Genomic DNA, 25,273 nt, shown 5'->3' on the forward strand with positions numbered 1-25,273 from the left:
GGCTGAACACAATGGTGGCGTGACCATCTCTACTTGTTTTTTTTTTTTAAATACCCAGCAGTGAACTTTTGGTGAACTCAGGCGAATCCCTTCCTTCAGTAGCAAACCTTGGCAGTTTCTGCTTGTTGCACATTGTCTGGCTAGAGGATTAATAATATATTTGTCCTTCAACATAGTGATAAGCTGCAGCACTAATAAAGTACATATTCATACATACAAAAGCTAACAAAATAGCTAACAGATACAGAAACTTGTAAGCTAACACAAGGTGCTAATTCATACTTGTTTTTCGTCACATTGTGCACAGCAGTAATTGGTCTGCATTCTCTAAAGATTACAAGGTCACTCTCTACACGGCTTACATCAGCTTCTTAAAGAGTCCTAATGATTACATTCTCTATGTGTTATGAAGTGCTAAATAATATTCCATACTGGCAACATGCCAACTAGTGAAATTTTGACTTTCACTAAATTTACTAGTAACCATTTTGAGCCTCACTAGTTAACTAGTGAGGTCAAAAGAAGCTTTAACTAGTTAACTAGAGTGTGCATTTTGGTTCCCACTAGTTAACGAGTGCAGAAAATTGTATTTCACTAGTTAACTAGCTGCTGAAAAAGAATGAGTTTTTGGTCACCTAGTATGACAAATTGGCAAACTAGTGTAACGAAACGTCCAAGTAGTGCTGAGAAAGACTGAACTAGTGGAGAAAACTTATGTCGATATCAAGGATATTGAATAAATTCTCAAACTGCTTTCCATACTCCTGGGGAAAATTAGGAGGGATCCAGAGGACTAACAGCGACCCCTGTGGGTCATACCAGCGGATGGCCAGGACCGGGGATGAAATGTCTCTTCATGCACATTGATGCAAGATTATCATGCGATTATCAGCAGCTGACATTTAGGATCCTTAAGAATAACAGAGAGCGGCCCCAATGCTGAGTCTCCTGTGTAATTTTTGCACAGAACCAGCCTTCTCAGGTGTGAGGAGTTTGACTTCAGAGCAGAAGCTAGAGAAGCACAGCCTGTATCTGTGACTCCACAGCATGACAACCTATAAAGAGGAGAAAAACTCTTCACACCCTCAGCTCTGTACTCGTAAATAAATTTATTATGGAACTAGGATCTACACACACATATGGTGACCAGATAATCCATGTCAAAGAGGACACTTTCTACAGTGCTAGAATAGGATTTGTACAGTACCATTTCAATTAGAAGGACCATACCCACACACACATACACACTTATTGTTTATAAATAAGGTTGTGAAGTCACAACCACAAATAAGGTTGTGAATATAAGCGGCTGAAATAGATTTCCTCTGCAGGGTGGCAGGGCTCTGCCTTAGGGTGACAAGCTTGGTCACTCGGGAGGGACTCAGAGTAGAGCCACTGCTCCTCCGCATTGAGAGGAGCCAGATGAGGTGGCTCGGGCATCTACTTAGAATGCCTCCTGGACACCTCCCTGGTGAGGTGTTCCAGGCATGTCCCACTGGGAGGAGGCCCCGAGGAAGACCCAGGACATGCTGGAGGGACTATGTCTCCCGGCTAGCCTAGGAACTCCTCATGATTCCCTCAGAGGAGCTGGATGAAGTGGCCGGGGAGAGGGAAGTCTGGATTTCCCTGCTTAGACTGCTGCTCCCTCGACCCGACATGGAAAAGTGGTAGATGATGGATGGATGGATGTTCCTGTATTTATTAACGAGCATTTCGACAAACGCTAAAACTGCAAATACAACTTAGATGCTCATTTCTATCTGAACTCTAGCTTCCAGAGCATTCGAACGATTGTTGTGAACCATACGTAAATGTGCCAACTTTTTCAGGATATGTTTTATTCATGCTGTTCCTTTATAAATCCCAAATCTCTAATCCAAATGTGCCTGCAAATGCTTTCATTCAAAGCCTTTACAAATGAGCTTCCGAGAATTCACTGAATTCTTGCTGTGTGCTGATCAGTCAGTCTCATATAACCATGCATGTGTCACTAATGCTACTTCAAAACGGCTAGAGCAGGGGTGCCCAACCTTCTTCAACTCAAGATCTACTTTTCAAGTGGCCAGTGTGCCAAGATCTATCAGTTCAAATATGGAGGCATATCAATTACTCTTCTACTCTATTATTACTCTAGCTATTGCCTTTCTACGTACATAGTTAACGTCCATCCATCCATTTTCCAAACCGCTTATCCTACTGGGTCGCGGGGGGTCCGGAGCCTATCCTGGAAGCAATGGGCACGAGGCAGGGAACAACCCAGAATGGGGGCCCAGCCCATCGCAGCATAGTTAACATGCACCCAGCAAATCCAAACAAATCCAGTTAATTCTCCAAATTGAAAAAGTGTAAATAAATGCATTTCTCTACCTTAGTGGGACCACTGGCATTGAGAAGATGCAGCTACAGGTAAAAATTGACTGCAGTGCCGCTAACCGACTTTTCAATTCTCACATTTTTTGGCTGCCTATGGCTGATTTAGCAGGGAACTTGGTCTCGTAGCTTTTGCGCATCGTTTTGAAATGCTGTTCCAAATCGCCCTTCTTCGGTAAAGCCACGCTCGCATTGTATATAAGACACATGGACTTCGAATTTGAGTAAACAAAAAAATAATCCTCTTCCCACTCTGAATGAAAATGATGTTTATGATCTTTTGGCTTCTGACATGTTTGCATGCTAAATGTTTACAGTACACGATTAATTGCACACTGAAAATTGGGCACACACGTGGAAGTGCACAGACGCTTGCGACGTACTCCGTGATCAACTGGTTGGGCACCCTTGGGCTAGATGAATCTTTCAATGAAGGAGACAAACCAGTGGAAGCACAAGGAAAAAGAGACGTATTTAGCTAAGCACAGGAGTCTTTCAGTTTTAAAGTACTTTGTAAAACCTGAAATAGCTCAGCGTCTTCCCTGACATGGATCATCTGGTCACCCTACAGTCACAGGCCACTCTGACCGACAGACATACACTGAACAAAAATATAAACGCAACACTTTTGTTTTTGCTCCCATTTTTCATGAGATGGACTTAAAGATCTAAAATGCATTCCAGACACACAATATTACCATTCCTCTCAAACATTTCTCACAAATCAGTCTAAATGTGTGATAGTGAGCACTTCTGCTTTGCTGAGATAATCCATCCCACCTCACAGGTGTGCCACATCAAGATGCTGATCTGACATCATGGGTAGTGCACAGGTGTACCTTATACTGCCCACAATAAAAGGCCACCCTGGAATGTGCAGTTTTGTCTCACAGCAAAATGCCACAGATGCCACAAGCATTGAGGGAGCGTGCAATTGGCATGCGGACAGCAGGAATGTCAACCAGATCTGTTGCTCGTGCATTGAATGTTCATTTCTCAACCATAAGCCGTCTCCAAAGGCGTTTCAGAGAATATGGCAGTACATCCAACCGGCCTCACAACCGCAGACCACGTGTAACCACACCAGCCCAGGACCTCCACATCCAGCAGGTTCACCTCCAGTTGAGCTTCCCTGAGACGGTTTCTGACAGTTTGTGCAGAAAGTGTTTGGTTATGCAAACCAATTGTTTCAGCAGCTGTCTGAGTGGCTGGTCTCAGACAATCTTGGAGGTGAACCTGCTGGATGTGGAGGTCCTGGGCTGGTGTGGTTACACGTGGTCTGCGGTTGTGAGGCCGGTTGAATGTACTGCCATATTCTCTGAAACGCCTTTGGAGACGGCTTATGGTTGAGAAATGAACATTCAATGCACGAGCAACAGATCTGGTTGACATTCCTGCTGTCCGCATGCCAATTGCACGCTCCCTCAATGCTTGTGGCATCTGTGGCATTTTGCTGTGAGACAAAACTGCACATTCCAGGGTGGCCTTTTATTGTGGGCAGTATAAGGTACACCTGTGCACTACCCATGATGTCAGATCAGCATCTTGATGTGGCACACCTGTGAGGTGGGATGGATTATCTCAGCAAAGCAGAAGTGCTCACTATCACACATTTAGACTGATTTGTGAGAAATGTTTGAGAGGAATGGTAATATTGTGTGTCTGGAATGCATTTTAGATCTTTAAGTCCATCTCATGAAAAATGGGAGCAAAAACAAAAGTGTTGCGTTTATATTTTTGTTCAGTATATAACCACAACAGCTGTGAATAATTATTTCTTATTCACTTTGTAATGCACATTGCTTGCAAGGAAAATTGTGGCTTCTAACCTGAGTTTCTGCAGCTGACATTTAGGATCCTTCAGTACAGCAGAGAGCTGTATCACTCCTGAGTCTCCTGTGTCATTGCCACTCAGATCCAGGTCTCTCAGGTGTGAGGGGTTTGACCTCAGAACTGAAGCCAGAGAAGCACAGCTTGTATCTGTGACTCCACAGTCTGAGAAACTGTAGAGAAAAGGAGAGAAACTCTTCACTCTCTCAGCTCTGGACACACAGTTCAGTGAGGAAAGAGTTTGTTTTGCAATATATTTAAGCAATAGCATATGAGAAGGAGTGGCAAATCGGCAGCTCTGGCAAATCGGCGTGTGATCGGTATTTGTGAACTGTTGTTAACGCGACCCGACTGAGTCGCCGATGCGTCGCAGACGCCCATCAGATATCTAGCAGGGTAAATATCAGGACCTGTCAGTGACACCAAATCCAGTAGGTGTGAAAGGTGGTTAGACTGGAAATGAGTGTGGCGATGAGCCACAGCCAATGAAAGCACAAGACACGGGGTGAAATACAAGGCGAAATCCGAGGGAGGAATTTAGGAAAGTGTTAAAAGTTCACCTTTTGTTTATGAACTGTACTTAGTTAATCTCTCTCTATCTCTCTCACTCTCTCCCTCTCTCTCTCGCACACACGCACAAACACACACACATACGCAAGTGTGCAAGGGTCATCTTGTGGAGAATTATCTTCCTGAAACTAAACTGAGATAAGTAACTTGTATATATAAAACAGAAGGAATGACACATGAGCTTAATGCTTAGTCCTAAATGACACGCTAATGTCCCTTTCTTGTCATTTCAGCAATTATACTGTATTATGTACTTTCTGTTTTTGAAGAATAGTTATTGGAAATTGCGAAGGTAGGGTTTGATTGATTTAATCAATGAGGTGTATTTGCATTAGGATTCACTAACCAAGTACCATGCATGTCAGCATTTATTGTGCCCAACCAGGCGTTCTGTGCCTGAGGCGACAATGATGGTTCAAAGTTCAACCTCAGCACGGCAATTATAATAAATGTATTTATACTTACACAAATTGTAGTTCTATTTGGAAATTGACAATTAATTAATACATTAACATATAATACCAACAGGTATGAATTATTATTTCTTATCAATTTTCTATGTATGTTGATTACAAGGACTTACATGTCTGACCACGCACCTGAGTATCTGCAGCTGACATTTAGGATCCTCCAATACAGCAGAGAGCTGTATCACTCCTGAGTCTCTTATGTTATTGTAGCTCAGATCCAACTCTCTCAGTTCTGAGGGGTTTGACCTCAGAGCTGAAGCCAGAGAAGCACAGCCTGCATCTGTGACTGTACAGCCTGACAGCCTGTAAAGAAAAGGAGAGAAACTCTTCAGTTTCTCAGCTCTGGACACACACTCTGTTCAGAGAGGAAAGTATTTATTTTTAAATCAAATAGCTAATTTACTACTAATTATGGAAAACTTCATTCATTTTATCACAGAGTTAGACGACGTATATAACTATCCCAGTTTAAACATTGTTATACAAATATCCTTGCAAGAAACAAGTCTACTAACCTGAGTATTTGCAGCTGACATTTAGGATCCTCCAGTACAGCAGAGAGCTGTATCACTCCTGAGTCTCCTGTGTTATTGTGGCTCAGATCCAGCTCTCTCAGGTGTGAGGGGTTTGACCTCAGAGCTGAAGCCAGAGATGCACAGCCTATATCTGTGACTGTACAGCCTGACAGCCTGTGAAGAGAAGGAGAGAAACTCTACACTCTCTCAGCTCTGGACCCATAAATCACTTCGTTAACACCATCATGACAGCACCTCTCTAGGATCTACGCACACGTGTCACTCTGACTGACTGACAGGTGTCTGTGTGTCTCTGCCTGCTACAGTCTGAGTGACGCTTCTGTCCTTCTTTTGTCTTTCTGTTTGTTTGGGTCGGTTTCCCTCTCCTGTTGTTCCCTTTTAGAGACCACCCACTGCCATACACCCCCCTCTTACTCTCAGACCCCCCTGGCATGGAATGAGGACTCCGCCAGCCGTCTCTCACAGTCACTGCCAGTTACTCCCGTCTTCCGACTTCAGCCGCACTGTTATTCAGTAAATACAGGCTCTGCAGTGCTGATGCTCGTACACCCACTGCTGCCTAGTTTATAGCTCAACCTCAACACAGCATATATGATAAAATGTATATTTTAACAAATTGCCAATTTCCAATCAAAGCTATAATGAATTAATCCATTATTTTGACATATAATCATAATAGCTTTGAATAATTCTTTTGTTCACTTACTTATACTCAATGTTTTCAAGATAAAATTGTACCTCCTAACCTGAGTTTCTGCAGCTGACATTTAGGATCCTCCAGTAGAGCAGAGAGCTGTATCACTCCTGAGTTTCCTGTGTTATTGTAGCTCAGATCCAGCTCTCTCAGGTGTGAGGGGTTTGACCTCAGAGCTGAAGCCAGAGAAGCACAGCCTGTATCTGTGACTATACAGTCTGACAGCCTGTAAAGAGAAGGAGAGAAACTCTTCACTCTCTCAGCTCTGTACACATACTCAGTTTAGTGAGGAAAGTGTTTGCATTGCAATACATTTATTCTTAAACAACTATTTTATTATTACTAAAATAAACACTTCATTCATACCAAATGGTTACTATGGCTATATACAATTACCTATTATACTAACCTAAGTTTCTGCAGCTGACATTTAGGATCCTCCAGTAGAGCAGAGAGCTGTATCACTCCTGAGTCTCCCGTTTTATTGTGGCTCAGATCCAGCTCCCTCAGGTGTGAGGGGTTTGACCTCAGAGCTGAAGCCAGAGAAGCACAGCCTGTATCTGTGACTCTATAGCCTGACAACCTGTAAAGAGAAGGAGAAAAACTCTCCACTCTCAGCTCTGGACAGAAAACTCAGTTCAATGAGGAAAACATCTGCATCGCAATATATGTATTGTTTAAATAGCTAATTTACTGGTGTGAGCTGAACCATTTACAGCTAAACATCACAAAGACAAAGGAACTGGTTGTGGACTTTAGGAAGCAGGCTCCTCTTTCCACCCCTGTCACCATCAGAGGAACATATGTTGAGGTGGTTGAGGATTACAGATACCTGGGGGTTCACATTGACAGTAAGCTGGACTGGTCCAAGAACACAGATACTGTTTTCAAGAAAGGGCAGAGCCGGCTTTACCTACTAAGGAGGCTCAGATCTTTCAATGTTTGTAGGAAAATGCTGACTATGTTCTATCACTCTGTGGTGGAGAGCGCAGTGTTTTTTGCAGCTGTGTGCTGGGGCAATGGGGTGAAGGCAGCTGATGCCAACAGGCTGAACAAGCTGATTAAAAAGGCTGGTTCTGTCCTGGGGGTCAGACTGGAGAACCTGGCGGAGGTGTCTGAGAGGAGAATGCTGAAAAAGCTTCTCAGCATCATGGACAACCCCTCCCACCCCATGCACGCAGACATGATGGGTCATCAGAGCTCCCACAGCAAAAGACTAATTGCCTCCAAATGCAGAACCGAACGCCACAGGAAATCCTTTCTACCGGTGGCAATAAGACTGTATAACTCTTCCTCATTCTGTAGATGACTTTTTCAGAATCTGTCATTAAGACTCATTTGGATCGGGCAATATTACTCCTCTGTGTGTTATCGAATGTTTGTTTTATCCATCATCACATGCTGCTATTGCAATTATTCAAGGCACAAACACTTAGTCACTTTTCATTACACATGCACTAATAATCTGTTATTTTATTATGTTTGTTATAGCTTAGTTATAGTTTTTTCTTTTTTAACTTTTTACAGAGTATGAGTATTTATGTGTATTTATATAGTTACAACACAGTATCACTCATAGCTATTTTGCACTATTATTTTCTTCACCTTACCTTTACTCCTATAGTTGCACTGAGCATGTAAAGGACAAAAGAATTTCCCTCGGGATAAATAAAGTTTTTTCTTATCTTCTTATCTTATCTTACTATTAATAATGAAACGGTTACATCATTTAGCAGATAGTTGCAATTAATGTGTAGAATAATTTCATGCTGTTTAAACATCAATATACAAATATTCTTGTAAGGCAACAATGTGACTCCTAACCTGAGTTTCTGCAGCTGACATGTAGGATCCTCCAGTACAGCAGAGAGCTGTATCACTCCTGAGTCTCCTGTGTCATTGCTGCTCAGATCCAGCTCTCTCAGGTGTGAGGGGTTTGACCTCAGAGCTGAAGCCAGAGAAGTACAGCCTGTATCTGTGACTGTACAGCTTGACAACCTGTGAAGAGAAGGAGAGAAACTCTTCATTGTCTCACCTCTGAACTCATAAATCAGTTCATTAAGGAAACACCATCATGACAACACCTCTCTGGGATCTACACACACGTGTCACTCTAACAGACAGGTGTATGTGTGTCTCTGCCTGCTACAGCCTGAGTGACGCGTCTCTCCTTTTGTTTTTATGTTTGTTTGGGTTGGTTTCCCCCCTCCCGTTGTTCCCTTTTAGAGACCACCCACTTTGACCCCAGAGCTGAAGCCAGAGATGCACAGCCTGTATCTGTGACTGTACAGCCTGACAGCCTGTGAAGAGAAGGAGAGAAACTCTTCACTCTCTCAGCTCTGGACCCATAAATCACTTCGTTAACACCATCATGACAGCACCTCTCTGGGATCTACGCACACGTGTCACTCTGACTGACAGACAGGTGTCTGTGTGTCTCTGCCTGCTACAGTCTGAGTGACGCTTCTGTCCTTCTCTCAGATCCCCCTGGCATGGAATGAGGACTCCGCCAGCCGTCTCTCACAGTCACTGTCAGTTACTCCCGTCTCCTGACTTCAGCCGCACTGTTATTCAGTAAATACAGGCTCTGCAGTGCTGATGCTCGTACACCCACTGCTGCCTAGTTTATACCTCAACCTCAGCAAAGCATGTAATATATCCATTTGTATTAAAATAAATTGTCAATTTACAGTTGAAGTTACAAATTTTTAATGCATTATTTTAACATATAATTACAACAGCTGTGAATAGTTCATTTACTTATACACAATGTTTGCAAGATAAAATTGTGGCTCCTAACCTGAGTTTCTCCAGCTGACATGTAGGATCCTTCAGTACAGCAGAGAGCTGTATCACTCCTGAGTCTCCTGTGTTATTGTCACTCAGATCCAGCTCTCTCAGGTGTGAGGGGTTTGACCTCAGAGCTGAAGCCAGAGAAGCACAGCCTGTATCTGTGACTCCACAACCTGACAGCCTGTAAAGAGAAAAAGAGAAACTCTTCACTCTCTCACCTCTGGACCCATAAATCAGTTCATTAAGGAAACACCATCATGACAGCACCTCTCTGGGATCTACACACACGTGTCACTCTGACTGACAGACAGGTGTCTGTGTGTCTCTGCCTGCTACAGTCTGAGTGATGCTTCTGTCCTTCTTTTGTCTTTCTGTTTGTTTGGGTCGGTTTTCCCCCTTCTGTTGTTCCCTTTTAGAGACCACGCACTGCCATACACCCCCCTCTTACTCTCAGACCCCCCTGGCATGGAATGAGGACTCCGCCAGCCGTCTCTCACAGTCACTGCCAGTTACTCCCGTCTCCCAACTTCAGCTGCACTGTTATTCAGTAAATACAGGCTCTGCAGTGCTGATGCTCGTACACCCACTGCTGCCTAGTTTATAGCTCAACCTCAACACAGCATATATGATAAAATGTATATTTTAACAAATTGCCAATTTCCAATCGAAGCTACAATGAATTAATCCATTATTTTGACATATAATCATAATAGCTTTGAATAATTCTTTTGTTCACTTAATTATACCCAACATTTGCAAGATAAAATTGTGCCTCCTAACCTGAGTATCTGCAGCTGACATTTAGCATCCTTCAGTACAGCAGAGAGCTGTATCACTGCTGAGTCTCCTGTGTTATTGTAGGTCAGATCCAGCTCTCTCAGGTGTGAGGGGTTTGACCTCAGAGATGAAGCCAGAGAAGCACAGCCTGTATCTATGACTCCACTGCATGACAACCTGTAATGAGAAGGAGAGAAACTCTTCACTCTCTCAGCTCTGGACACACAGCTCAGTTTAAGGTAAGATAGATCTTTGTCACTATTACAAAAACAGTGAAAAACAGTTTAGCAGCTCTGTTTGGCAGCATAAGTTAAAGTAATAAATAAGAAAAAAGAAGAACAGACAAAAAGAAACAGCCATCCTCTTACAGTATGAGTGTTTGAGTACAATATGTCAGTCCGAGGTAGTGTGTGTTTAATGACCTGTCCTAAGCATACTGTCAGGCTGTATGCGGGACGCAGAGCAGAGACAGAGGAGTGGCAGTCAGGAAATCGGGAAACACGGGGTTTAATGAAACGGGCAGGCAAGCAAACAAGCAGTAACATTACTTTGACCGGACTGGGGAAACAAACTGAAATACAGACTAAATACATATGACTAATAACAGCAACAAGAAACAGCTGATCATACGAGGATTCCACATGGGGTTAACAAGGGGGCGTGGAACACGGAAGGAGCAGACGATCGGGACAGGACACATAGACTTGCATAGAAGACAGTCATCCGGGGGCAGGATATTGTTTCACAGAAACAGTCATTCAGGGGGTGGGGTATGAGCACATTTGACTGCCTGTGGGTAAAAGTTTTTATTCAGTCTCTTTGTTCTTGCTCTGATTGACCTGTAGCGTCTGCTGGAGGGGAGGGGTGAGAAAAGGTAGTGCCCAGGGTGTGAGGAGTCTTTGATGATGTTACTGGCTCTCCGGTGGAGTCTGTCAGTGTAATTATCCTTGAGTGAGGAAAATATCCTATTTAGTGAGGAAAGTGTTTGTATTACAATATATTTATTTTTAGCTGAATTTGCAGAATTTCTTTCAGACCTGGATATATCAACTGAAAAAGCAATAATTGTGGGGGATTTTAATGTTCATGTAGATAATGAACAAAATCCCCTGACAATAGCCTTTACTAATATACTAGACTCTATGGATATCATTCAAAATGTAATTGGGCCCACCCATAACTGTGATCATACCCTTCATTTAATCCTATCGTTTGGTCTTGATATAGATAAAATAACTCTACTGCCTTAGACCAGTATTATCTCTGACCATCATCTTATTAAGTTCAATATTTACCTTAGTCAAAATATTAACTCCCCGACTCACTTCTAAGCCAAACGTACAATCATGTCAAATACAGCTAGTAACTTTATTGATAATCTCCCTGAGCTATCATTTTTGACAAAAGTAATGTTGAATCCCGCTGAACTTGATAGCATTACGGATTGTCTAGCATCTACGCTTAGTTCCACCTTTGATAAAATTGTTCTGTTAAAAATAAAAAATATCAGAGAAAATGAAACTGCTCCTTGGTATAATGACGGGGTGTCATGGTGGTGCAGTGGTTAGCACTGTTGCCTCACACCTCTGGGACCCAGGTTCGAGTCTCCACCTGGGTCACACGTGTGTGGAGTTTGCATGTTCTCCCCATGTCGTTGTGACGTTTCCTCCGGGTACTCCGGTTTCCCCCCACAGTCCAAAGACATGCTGAGGCTAATTGGAGTTACTAAATTGCCCATAGGTGTGCATGTGTGAGTGAATGGTGCGTGAGTGTGCCCTGCGATGGGCTGGCCCCCCATCCTGGGTTGTTCCCTGCCTCGTGCCCATTGCTTCCGGGATAGGCTCCGGACCCCCCGCGACCCAGTAGGATAAGCGGTTTGGAAAATGGATGGATAATCAACTACAACATGAAACAGCTGGTAACACAGGGATTCCACACAAGGTAGCGAGGGGGCGTGGCACACGGGAGGATGGTACGAGCAGGGCATGACACCTGTAATACATGTTGCTTCCAAGGAAACAGTCTGACTACTAACCTAAGTTTTTGCAGCTGACATGTAGGATCCTTCAGTACAGCAGAGAGCTGTATCACTCCTGAGTCTCCTGTGTCATTGTCACTCAGATCCAGCTCTCTCAGGTGTGAGGGGTTTGACCTCAGAGCTGAAGCCAGAGAAGCACAGCCTGTATCTGTGACTATACAGTCTGACAACCTGTAAAGAGAAGGAGAAAAACTCTTCACTCTCTCAGCTCTGGACACACACTCAGTTTAGTGAGGAAAGTGTTGCAATATATATTGCAATATATTGCAATATATTTACCGTTAAACAGCTAATTTAATATTACTGAAATATTTAAACAGTTCATTCATACCAAATTGTCACTATAACTGTACTTTTATACATCTTGTAATACATGTTGCTTGCAAGGAAACACTCTAACTCCTAACCTGAGTTTCTGCAGCTGACATTTAGGATCCTTCAGTACAGCAGAGAGCTGTATCACTCCTGAGTCTCCTGTGTTATTGTAGCTCAGATCCAGCTCCCTCAGGTGTGAGGGGTTTGACCTCAGAGCTGAAGCCAGAGAAGCACAGCCTGCATCTGTGACTCTACAGCCTGACAGCCTGTAAAGAGAAAGAGATAAACTCTTCACTCTTTCAGCTCTGGATCCATAAATCAGTTCATTAAGGAAACACCATCATGACAGCACCTCTCTGGGATCTACACACACGGGTCACTCTGACTGACAGACAGGTGTCTGTGTGTCTCTGCCTGCTACAGCGTGAGTGATGCTTCTGTCCTTCTTTTGTCTTTCTGTTTGTTTGGGTCGGTTTCCTCCCTCCTGTTGTTCCCTTTTAGAGACCACCCACTGCCATACACCCCCCTCTTATTCTCAGACCCCCCTGGCATGGAGTGAGGACTCCGCCAGCCGTCTCTCACAGTCACTGCCAGTTACTCCTATCTCCACCCATCCATCCATATTCCAAACCACTTATCCTATTGGGTCGCGGGGGGTCCGGAGCCTATCCCGGAATCAATGGGCACGAGGCAGGGAACAACCCAGGATGGGGGGCCAGCCCATCGCAGGGCACACTCACACACCATTCACTCACACATGCACACCTATGGGCAATTCAGCAACTCCAATTAGCCTCAGCATGTTTTTTTTTGGACTGTGGGGGGAAACCGGAGTACCCGGAGGAAACCCCACGACGACATGGGGAGAACATGCAAACTCCGCACACATGTGACCCAGGAGGAGACTCGAACCCGGGTCCCAGAGGTGTGAGGCGACAGTGCTAACCACTGCACCACCATGCCGCCCCCTACTCCTATCTCCTGATGGCAATTTCCAATTTAAGCCACAATGAATGAATCCATTAGTTTTCCATATAATACCAACAGCTGTGATTAAATATTTTGTATTCACTTTTTTATATAAGGTAGTTGCAAGGAAACAGTCTGATTACTAACCTGAGTTTCTCCAGCTGACATTTAGGATCCTTCAGTAGAGCAGAGAGCTGTATCACTCCTGAGTCTCCTGTGTTATTGTCACTCAGATCCAGCTCTCTCAGGTGTGAGGGATTTGACTTCAGAGCAGAAGCCAGAGAAGTACAGCCTGTATCTGTGACTCCACAGTCTGACAGCCTGTAAAGAGAAGGAGAGAAACTCTTCACTCTCTCAGCTCTGGACACACACTCAGTTTAGTGAGGAAAGTGTTTGCATTGCAATATATTTATTGTTAAACAGCTAATTTAATATCACTGAAATACTTAATCAGTTCATTCATAGCAAACTATCACTATGACTGCTGGGTTCCCACAGATCCTTAAAAAGTCTTATTTTAGAATTGCCGAATTTAAGGTCATAAAATGTCTTAAAAAGTATTTTTTTTCTGGCATGTAGTCTTAAATTAAACCCCATCACATATGGTTTAATATTTAATAAAATCATGAATGTTTATGGAGTCATATGACCTTTGAGCTTGCAAGCCTTGTTTATTATTGCCATGATAACCACACGAGTTCTGGCTTGCGTAACACAGAGATATTAAAATACTGTGCTCTGCTGATCTAGGATATTTTGATATCTATGGTTGGTAAAGGTGTGTATATATGTATATAGCCTGCGTAAGCTCATTTTTATTTTGCGGGTTTGGTATAAACTAGCGGACGTTAGCATTGCAGTTCGTGTCAGTACTATCCATTGTCAATATGGGGAAGTGTAAATTTAATGAGAATTGGTGAGACAATGATAAATATGCAGGTTGGCTGCAACGCTCTACAGACTCACATGGTTTTAAATGCTCGTAGTGCAAGAAGACCTATAAATTGGGTCGTATGGGTATTCAAGCAGTTGAGACACATCGTGCATCAGAGAAACACAAACACTATGAGTCTTCAAAGAAGACTTCACTACCCATCCAGCTCTACGTTCAATGTGGGCCTAGTCCGCCAGATGCTACTTTGGAAGTCCAAATCACTGCCGAAGTTACAGCTTTGGAAGTATCATGTTCAACATCTTTTTCTGGGTTTTCAACAAGAGCAACACTTACAGTAAGGCCGAGGTGCTTTGGTCTCTATACATGGTGAGCCAACATCATTCATACAAAGCCAATAGTGAAATACACACAGTGTTTCAATCGATGTTCCTGGATTCAGACATAGTAAAGTCACATGCGGGAGGGATAAGACCGCGTATATATGTAGGTTCGGTATTGCACCGTTCGTCCAACATGAGCTGAGGTCAGCTGTGAATGACGACAGCTTTGTAACTATGTTTGATGAAAGTATAAACAAATCAATTAAATCAAAAAGACCTTCATCTGAAACACTGGACCATTACTGAGATTGGAATATTTGTGGAATTGTGTTACTATGGATCACAGTTTAAGCAGCCTCTAAGTTTGCTATGTGTGACATTAGAAACGTAATTTTTTGATATGGAATACAATTTATTTGAGCTTTAGGGTTTAAATTTATATGCCTCTGTGAAACCACACTCTTCTTCTCAGAATGTGCACAGCGTCACTTGGTGGTAACAAAAGCGGATCTTTTAAAATCGTTGCGCAGTTCATGTATATATGAAGTACATTTACAATGACAAGAGCTATGATTTTTTTTGTTGATCGTGAAAATGGTATTTTTTTTTCTTTTTGAGGTCTTATAAAGGTTTTAAAAAGTCTTAATTTTGATGTTAACATCTGTGCAGCAACCTTGGACTGTACTTTTATACATCCTGTACTGTAATACATGTTACTTGCAAAGAAACAGTCTGACTGCTGACTACTAACCTGAGTTTCTGCAGCTGACATTTAGGATCCACCAGTACAGTAGAGAGCTGTATCGCTCCTGAGGCTCCTGTTTTATTGTTGCTCAGATCCAGCTCTCTCAGGTGTGAGGGGTTTGACGTCAGAGCTGAAGCCAGAGAAGCACAGCCTGTATATGTGACTGTACAGCCTGATAACCTGCAAAGAGAAGGAGAGAAACTCTTTATTCTCCAAGGCTGTATCTGAGGTGCGGGGCAGCATGGCGGTGCAGTGGTTAGCACTGTTGCCTCACACCTCTGGGACCCGGGTTCGAGTCTCTGCCTGGGTCACATGTGTGTGGAGTTTGCATGTTCTCCCCATGTCGTCGTGGGGTTTCCTCCAGGTACTCCGGTTTCCCCCCCACAGTCTAAAAACATGCTGAGGCTAATTGGAGTTATACCCATAGGTATGCATGGATGGATGTTTCTGAGGTGCTACTCAAAGCAAGGGACTAGTAATAGTAATGTCATTTTCATCATATTGCAGTTTTTCCTTTATATTTATGGGTTTTACTGCCTTCTGTCTGGGGTCAACTGTTGAATGCAATCATGGTCTCATAGGGCGTTGGTGATGGTTTTCATATTTGACTTCAAACAGACAGTATAATTTACCTAAATTCATTAGATCAGTGACTTTTGATTGCTGACAATATGGAAAAACTCACCTGAGTGACCTGATTTTACATTTTGGATTCTCCAGCCCAGCAGAGAGGAGATTAACCCCTGAATCCTGCAGGTCATTGTCACTCAGATCCAGCTCCCTCAGACATGATGAGTTTGAGGTGACAGCTGAAGACAGCAGTTCACAGCTGTTCTCAGTAAGGTTACAGCTGTTCAACCTGAAGAGGAAAGCATTTTAAATTGGACATCTCAATACACCCCTGACATTACACATCCTATAAGAATGTATTTTCAGGAATGACATTACACAACCTATAAGGTTCTGCCTTGTCAGGAATGACATTGTACGTCCTATAAGGTTCTCTTTTCAGGAATGAAATTACACATCCATTAAGACCCTCTTTTCAGAAATGACATTACACATCCTAAGTTGCCTTGTCAGGAATGACATTACGTAACCTATAAAACATTCCTGTGAAGTGCCTTGGAGTGACTTAAATTTCCATATTGTGCTACATTTTATACAGCTGTGTACTGTCATTGCATCGTATTGTCTTGTTGTTTACTGCATTACGATTTTGCTCCTTATTTGCACTGTTGTCCACCTGACACTGAAACTGAATACAGCTCAGGCCATGATACGTGACACAATGCTGGTTACATTAACAGATATTTATGTCTGGAGGATTTCCTCATACAGTCAGTTTTATTAAGTTTATTAACAGTTTTATAAAATCATTTCATAAAACAGTGTAATATGTACACTTAATGTTTACATAATTTAATGTTATTGTATTAACAACATCAACAATCTTAAACACTCACATAATCTATCGGTTGTATTTTTTTGAGCTTTCAAAAACCGCAAAGGGCTTGTATATTGTTCTGTCCCACACTGCAAGGACCCGTTTGTAATATTTCAGTCTGTACATGAAATTTTAATAACTTATTACAGTTAATTACTTAAATTATTCTACGTTTTATTTCATTCCTCAAGATGAACAATAATATTTAATTGAATAAAATGCACTGATAATGTATAGGCATTATGCAGACAGTGTAACCCAACACTGTATCAGTGTTGGGTTACACTGAGGAAGTCCCAGGACTCACTGTGCTGTTCTGGACGCCTTGACCACAGGCAGCAGCCTCAGAAGACCTTCATCTGATCTGATGTATTTTTTCAGGTCAAACACATCCAGCTCCCCTTCTGAAGTCAGACCACAAAGACCAGAGCTGACCACTGTGCAGGTGAGAGACTTTCTGTCGAAAGTCTTCCTGATCTCAGGTAACTTTGGACTTCCTCAACTAGAGAGGTGTCATTTAGTTCATTCAGACAGTGAAACAGATTGATTGTCCTTTCTGAGGAGAGATTCTCCTTAATCTTCTCCTTGATGTAGCTGGCCGTTCTTTGTGTGTCATGGGATCTAATTCCTGTATGTGACATAATGCCCTGTAAAAGAGCCTGACATGAGTCCATTGACAGACCAAGCATGAAGCGGAGGTAGAGATCTAAGTGTCCAGTCTTACTCTGTAAAGCTTCATTCACTGCCTCCTTTAGTAGAGCAGTGTGTTTTCGTTGTGAGATAAATTTGGTGAAGCTGAATTTCTGGTTTACATGTTTTAAAAACACATACAAAGCAGCCAAGTACTCCTGAATACTCAAATGTACAAAGCAGTAAACCTTCTCTTGACACAATCCAGTCTCCTCTTTAAATATTTCTGTGCACATTCCAGAGAAGACTGAAGCTTCACTCACATCAATGCCACTTTTTCTCAGATCTTCCTCATAGAAGATAAGATTTCCACTTTGGAGATTCTGGAAAGCCAGCTTCCCTAGTTTCAAAAGGAATTCTTTATTTACCCTTAATGATTCTGAAAAGGGCTCTGCTGCTTGTTTCCTGAGATATTTTTGATTTTTCAAGGAAGTATGAAATATAACAAAACGTGTGTACATCTGAGTAAGAGTTTTGGGGATTTTGTCACTGCCTGCTTCACTAAACAGTCTCTCAAGAACCGTGGCTGAAATCCAGCAGAAGACTGGTATGTGGCACATGATGTACAGGCTCCTTGATGACATCACATGTGAAATAATCCTGCCAGCCAGGTCTTCATCACTGAATCGCTTCCTGAAGTATTCCTCCTTCTGAGGATCATTGAATCCTCGTATCTCTGTTACTTGATGGACGCAGTCAGGAGGGATCTTACTGGTTGCTGCTGGGCGAGAAGTTATCCAGAGGAGAGCAGAGGGAAGCAGATTTCCTTTAATGAGGTTTGTCAGTAACACATCTAATGATGCCGGTTCTGCTATATCAAACCAACTCTCATTGGTCTGGAAATCTAAAGGAAGGCGACACTCATCCAGACCGTCAAAGATGAACAATACTTTGCAATTACAAAGTTGAGCTGGTCCAAGCTCTTTGATTTCTGGGAAGAAGTGGTGAAGTAGTTGTGTCAGACTGTATTCTTTCTCCTTCAGTAGATTTAGATCACGGAAAGGTAGTGGAAATACTAAATGAACATCCTTATTTGCTGATCCTTGAGCCCAGTCAAGAATAAATTTCTGCACAGTGACTGTTTTTCCAATACCAGCCACGCCTCTTGTCAGCACTGTTCTGATCTGTGACTTTTGTCCAGGTTGTGCTTTAAAGATGTCATTACATTTGATCACAGTCTCCTGTGCTGTCGGTCTCGTGGATGATGTCTCAATCCGTCTGACCTCATGCTGATCATTCACACCTCCGGTTCCACCCTCAGTTATATAAAGTTCTGTGTAAATCTGCTTGAGCAGAACTGCTTTTCCTGGCTTAGCTTGTCCTTCAAACACATACTGACACCTCTTTTGCAGTGTTTGTTTTAGTTTTTGCTCAGAAACCATCAATATTTTACCTGCAAAAACAAATTTTCATGATTATATAATTCATGATTAACCCTCTGGGGTTGAGTGCATCATCGACAATGCAGCGTATTTTGCGCGTCTATTTCAGTTTATGTATTGCTGAAATCTTTATATAAGAACATGGGAAAAAATGCTGACTACTGTAAATCTGTCTTCTTTTCAAAATGCCCATTGTTGGAAGTTTCTTACAGTGTGTTTCATGTGATATTAATAAACATTAACATATTTTAACATCACTAACATTATTTCTCTTCTGGCTGGTTTACTATTGTACAATTAAATGTTTTGAAATGTATGATAGAATTTAAATAGAATCTGAGTGTGTCACTGATCTGCTGATATTATGTTAATTGTTTTCTCATATTATTCAGCGTCAATATGTCTGAAATTTAACTGGTGATCAGCCAGCGTCATAATCACCCCTCCAGCCCTGTGCAGTCACAACATGTTGGTCATATAAATAATTCGAAATTCTTACTCTGCTCCAGCCTGTCAGCGAGATCCATCTGACTCATGGTCCTCAGGATGTAGAGTGTGATCTTCAGAGCCCCTTCTCTGCCACAGATCTTCTGCATCTTACCATCACTGTCCAACACACTGTCATCCTCCATCTGAGCCTCACAGCATGCTGGGTAATCCTGACTCAGATATTTCTTAAACATTTTCAGTTGGTCCTTCAGGAATTTCACTGCATTTTGCTCAAGTGACTATGAGGTGAGGTATGATAAGACAAGATAACACAAAAAGAGATTCTTTCATTGTTATTGTATGACAAAACTGAATTATCAGCAGTCCACAGATGCATAAATAAATACACAACATAAGAAAAAAACATCAAAGAAGGTTAATTAATTAAGCGAGCTGATGGTGATATTTAATAAATACATGGAATGGTTTGGGTGCCACTGAGTTGAGGTTTGGGAACTGAAGTGGTGTTCATCTAGCTATCCAAGTAGATATCAGTAACTTTTTGGAGAATAGAAGACATTTTTATTGTGTTACTCATAATTTTCATATGTTCTTATGTTAAATTATATTTTTTTTATTTGAAGAAAATGTGCACTTACAACCCAGATAAATAGCTTTAAACATTTCTTTTGAGTGCTTAAGACTTTTGCACAGTACTGTATATGTGAATAAATGAAATAAAAAACCAAAGATCAGGCTTTCAGGGATGGTATGGTATTAACATGTTATCTGTTCATGCGGCAGTCGAAACTACTTATGTTATTCTAATAGAATAATGAAATATAACCTGTACTGTGGCACAAGGTCAAGGAAGCAGATTGTATAATACAACACCTGGAATATGGATGACAAATCCATCTGATGGCTGTTTGCAGACAGAATCCCAGACTTCCCTGGATCAAATCTATACTGTCGTTCTCTATGAATAAAACGTGTATGGAGATGGGTGTTATTCTCTTTGAGACATGTAGTATACATATTTATACAGCAGTATCTTAGTTGCAATTTTCATTCCACTTTTATCATGGAGGAATACTCTACTGGACACACAGTTGGGTAAAGACAGACTGATCTCTCCGGCTGTATCCTACTCAATACGCACAAACAGAAATGGTTATATCTTCTTAATATTATTGTTTATTGCACATAGAATATTCAGTGCACCCTCAGGATGCATTCATAGAAAGTTCATAAGCAGCCTGTAAGTATACCTTAATGTTAAAGCACTGTATTCACAGTACTTTCAATGAACAAGACATGACAGCTGTATTATTAATAACAAACATTCTAATTATATAATAATATACTGCTTGTTATTAATTGTATATTTAAGCTATTCAGGTATAAGGTGTTAAGGTATACTTAATGGCTGTTTATGAATGTTATACAATACATTATAAAGGCATTATAAAGGTATAGTTAATGTAAAGTGTCTCCCTTCATTTTTATGTATGCTTTCCTATACGTTTGTTATTAGACTTATAGAAGAGAAATATTTTCTGGATAATTTGAACTACTCCCATATTTACATAGTGATATTGAAGGAAAACATTTGCTATATTGAATTAGAAATCAAAAAGGTAATTTCCTTGAAATTCAGTGGAAACTGCTTTTAGTGATCAGAGTTAAAGTAAGTCCATTACATGGATCAAAAAGCTTGGAACAGAATCATCCCTATACAAATACTCTTTAAAGGATTCACTTATAGTAATCAAGTAATCCACTTACAGTGTTCATTTTGGGGTTTTTATACATGACAACATATGGAAAAATTAAACAATAGTAATTCTTTTTTTTATTTTGATAGGTCTACTTTGCCTTGCAGTAACCCATCTGCTTCTGGTTAGTTAACTGCTGCATGCACAGAACACATGACAGGAAAAAGAAAGTAATTTTCTCTCAGTGAAAAATACAGAATCATCAAAGCTTATGATAAATTGCCAAAAACGAGCCAACAAAATGCAGTAGCGAAACCACAACAAGCTATGTTTTATATACAGACTGTATTACAGCAAATTTCAATTATGCAGTTCAGTATGTTTTGTTCAGTATTGTAATTTGGAAAGCAATTTAAACAGCTGTACTGTATTTTGAAAGAGCCAATAAAATTCAGTAAATAGTGATGCTATCCATTTTATTACCCTATACTCATGTAATAGACACACAAATTTCAGTTACATGGTACTCTGCCTGAGACATATAGTAAAGAAAAAAAAATTATAATTTGTATAAGAAGGTAACAAGAAATTGAGGTGAAACAAGAAGCTTATTTATTCACTTTAATTAAATATAAAAGCAATGAACTGACCTTTCATCAAATGGATTATCTCCTTTCCTGAAGTACTGTGGAGGATCCATTGACCTGTTACTCTTCATGGACACACAGCTGGGTACAGGAGAGCCTGATCTCTCCTGCTGTATCCTACTCAAACTGTGCAGAAAGACATAATAATGTATATTTTTGTGTATGTTTTCCATCACGTGTATAATTAGGGTTACAGAAGAGAAGTTATTTGTGGAAGAAGGTAACAAGAAAATTAGGTAAAACAGGAAGCTTACTTAATCACTTTTATTAATTATAAAAGAACTTAACTGACCTTTCATCAAATGGATTATCTCCTTTCCTGAAGCTCTGTGGAGGATCCATTGACCTCTCCGGCTGTATCCTATAACAGGTCACACCAACACATCAATATAATGTAAATAATATGAGAGATTTTGATTTTCTGTAGGTTCCATGTTGTCCCCAAGTCACAGTTAGGCTAAGTGATGTCTTTAAATTGGATATACAGGTGTTTACCCTGTGATAGACTGGTATCCCATCGAGGATGTACCCCAGCCGTGTGACCTGTGATAGGCTGGTATCCCATCCAGGATGTACCCCAGCCGTGTGACCTGTGATAGGCTGGTATCCCATCCAGGATGTACCCCAGCCGTGTGACCTGTGATAGACTGGTATCCCATCCAGGGTGTACCCCAGCCGTGAGCCCTGTGATAGACTGGTATCCCATCCAGGGTGTACCCCAGCCGTGAGCCCTGTGATAGACTGGTATCCCATCCAGGGTGTACCCCAGCCGTGAGCCCTGTGATAGACTGGTATCCCATCCAGGGTGTACCCCAGCCGTGAGCCCTGTGATAGACTGGTATCCCATCCAGGGTGTACCCCAGCCGTGAGCCCTGTGATAGACTGGTATCCCATCCAGGGTGTACCCCAGCCGTGAGCCCTGTGATAGACTGGTATCCCATCCAGGGTGTACCCCAGCCGTGAGCCCTGTGATAGACTGGTATCCCATCCAGGGTGTACCCCAGCCGTGAGCCCTGTGATAGACTGGTATTCAGGGTGTATGTACTGCTGCCCCAGATTGGATCTAGACCCCTCTGAAACCCAGACCAGGATAAGTAGGTGTGAAAAAATTGATAAAACCTACATGTTGCAAATGGATGGTAATAATAATTTTTCTTTATCTGTGAGCCGGGTGTGAAGCCCCTCTGGCCAATCAGAATCAGTAAATATCAAACTACCTACCTGGGAGAACAGAAAACAAGGCCTGGATTTGGAATCAAGCTTCAGATTTGAAGAGCCCTGATTTAAAGCATGTAAAAAGTCAAGCCTGTGATTGACTATGGGGGAAAACCCTTTTACCCTCTTTAATGTTTTTGCACATGAACAATTTCACACACAAGACAGGCTTATTGGACAAACTTGTTAATACAATTTATACACATTGACCAAACAACACAAACAGGCTGCTCCTCCAGAGAGTGAATCATGTAGTTCAGCTCAGTATACAGGTATACAGGATGGAAACGTTGTGAAGAAGTTCAGTTGCTGTGTGGCTGAGCACTAGAAAGTTCTTTCCCTCATTTACATTCATCTTCAATTCTGCCTATATGAGGTCGCGGGGGTCTGGAGCCTGTCCCTATTTCTCTCTTCATCAATCTCTCTCTGTCTCTCTCTCTCACACATAAGTGGGACGTGGTGAGTGTGAGCGCTGGAAGTCATCTGCGACTAAATTGGACTTTACAATTGCTTGCTTTTATTCGGGTTGTATCACACATATGTGTGTTTGTTTATGCAACATCTACTTATTTGGTTTGGTTGTATTAATATTTAGCATTTTGCTGGCAAGGATGACGACCCAGAGAACAGTGAGTTTTGAGAACTTAACACAGCAGCACGGTGTTAAGGTGGAGGCTGGTGTCAGCGTGGAGCAATGCAGTCTGGCAGTAGGGAATGTGGTGAGGCATGAAACCATTCTGTCGGTTTTTAGGATAAAAAATGGATTAGTTTTAGTTTTAAAAAGTATTAAGGCAAATGAGGTAATTCAAAGAAGTATTGTAATTCAAGGTTTGTTTACATTGAGGCTTCCCCAAAGTAGTATAAAGTAATACTGTCAAATGCTCCTCCTTTTATTCAGTGCAAAAGTATTCATCCCCCATGGTGTTTGTCCTGTTTTGTCACATTACAAGCTGGAATTAAAATGGATTTTTGGGGAGTTAGCACCATTTAATTTACACAGAATACACTTTAATGGTGCAAAATAATTTTTGTGAATAATTAAGATGAAAAAACAGAAATCTTGATTGTGTATAAGTATCCACTCCCATTGCTTTGAAACATCTATATAAAAGCTGGTCCAACCAAATAACTTTCTAAGTCATAATTAGCTGATTAATATCCACCTGTGTGCAATCACAGTGTCACATGGTCTGTCACATGATGTCTGTATAAATCCACCTGTTCTGAAAGGACCCAGACTCTGCAACACTACTATGCACACAACCCGAAGACCAAGGAGCACTCCACACAGGCCAGAGACAAAGTTGTAGAGAAGTATAGATTAGGTTTAGATCATAAAAAAAATCCCAAACTTTCTATACCCCACGAAGCACCATTATATCCATTATACCAAACTGGAATGAATATGGCAGCATCACAGACATGACAAGGGAAGGCTGCCCAGCACAACTCTGGGCGAGGAGGACATTAATCAGAGAAGCAACAAAGGCAGCAAAGATGACACTGAAGGAGCTGCAGAGATTCGCAGCGGAGATGGGAGTGTCTGTCCATAGGACTGCTTTAAGGCGTACGCTCCTCAGAGCGGGGCAGTGTGGAAGAGGGGCCAGAGGACAGCCGTTACTTAAAGAAAAATAAGAAAACCCGTTTGGAGTTTGCCCAACACAATGTGGCAGACTCCACAAATACATAGAAGAAGATACTCTGGTCAGATGAGACTAAAACTGAAGTTTTTGGCCATCTTGGGAAATGCCATGTGTGGTGCAAACCCAACACTTCCCATCACCCTATGAACACCATTCCCACAGTGAAGCATGGTGTTGGCAGCATCGTACAGTGGGGATGTTATTCATCTGCAGGGACAGGAAAACTGCTCAGGATCAAAGGTTAGATGCATGGCACTGAATGCAGGATAATTCTTGAGGAAAACCTGTTTGAGTTGGCCAGAGATTTGATACAGGGATGAAGGTTCACATTCCAGCAGGGCAATGACCCTAAACATACTGCTGAAGCTACACTGGAGCGGCTTAAAGGTAAACACTTAAATGTCTTGGAATGGCCTAGTCAAAGCCCAGACCACAATCCAATTGAGAATCCGTGGCATAACGTGAAGACTGCTGTACACCAACGCAACCCATCTAACTTGAAGGAGTTGGAGCAGTTTTTGCCTTGAGGAATCGGCAAAAATCCCAGAGGCTAAATGTGCTAAGTTAATAAAAGCATATCCTAAGAGAATTGCAGCTGGAATTGCAGCAAAAGGTGGCTCTACAAAGAATTGAATTTGGGGGATGAATACCTGTTTTTTCATCTTAATTATTGTTTGTGCCACAATAAAAAAAAAAATACCACCATTAAAGTGGTAGCCATGTTGTGTAAATCAAATGGTGCTAACTCCCAAGAAATCCATTTTAATTCCAGTTTGTAAT

The 25,273-nt window shown here is 41.7% G+C and overlaps 2 protein-coding genes across 4 annotated transcripts in view; one reads left to right on the forward strand and one right to left on the reverse strand.

Moving 5' to 3' along the window:
- The window catches only part of nfx1 (nuclear transcription factor, X-box binding 1), a 104,888-nt gene that overhangs the window by 72,017 nt on the left and 7,598 nt on the right, over positions 1-25,273 (forward strand). The gene's annotated exons all lie outside the window — the stretch shown is intronic.
- Positions 1-25,273, reverse strand: part of LOC125742321 (protein NLRC5-like) — a 165,273-nt gene that overhangs the window by 53,846 nt on the left and 86,154 nt on the right. Inside the window, exons 30-31 of the mRNA XM_049014227.1 lie at positions 5,756-5,856; positions 5,487-5,543 (exon numbers count right to left, since the gene is read on the reverse strand). Of these exons, the coding sequence (XP_048870184.1) occupies positions 5,487-5,543; positions 5,756-5,856 (158 nt within the window). The remainder of the gene's footprint in view (positions 1-5,486; positions 5,544-5,755; positions 5,857-25,273) is intronic.

This window comes from Brienomyrus brachyistius, chromosome 1 (genome assembly GCF_023856365.1).
Source record: "Brienomyrus brachyistius isolate T26 chromosome 1, BBRACH_0.4, whole genome shotgun sequence".
NCBI classification, from domain to species: domain Eukaryota; kingdom Metazoa; phylum Chordata; class Actinopteri; order Osteoglossiformes; family Mormyridae; genus Brienomyrus; species Brienomyrus brachyistius.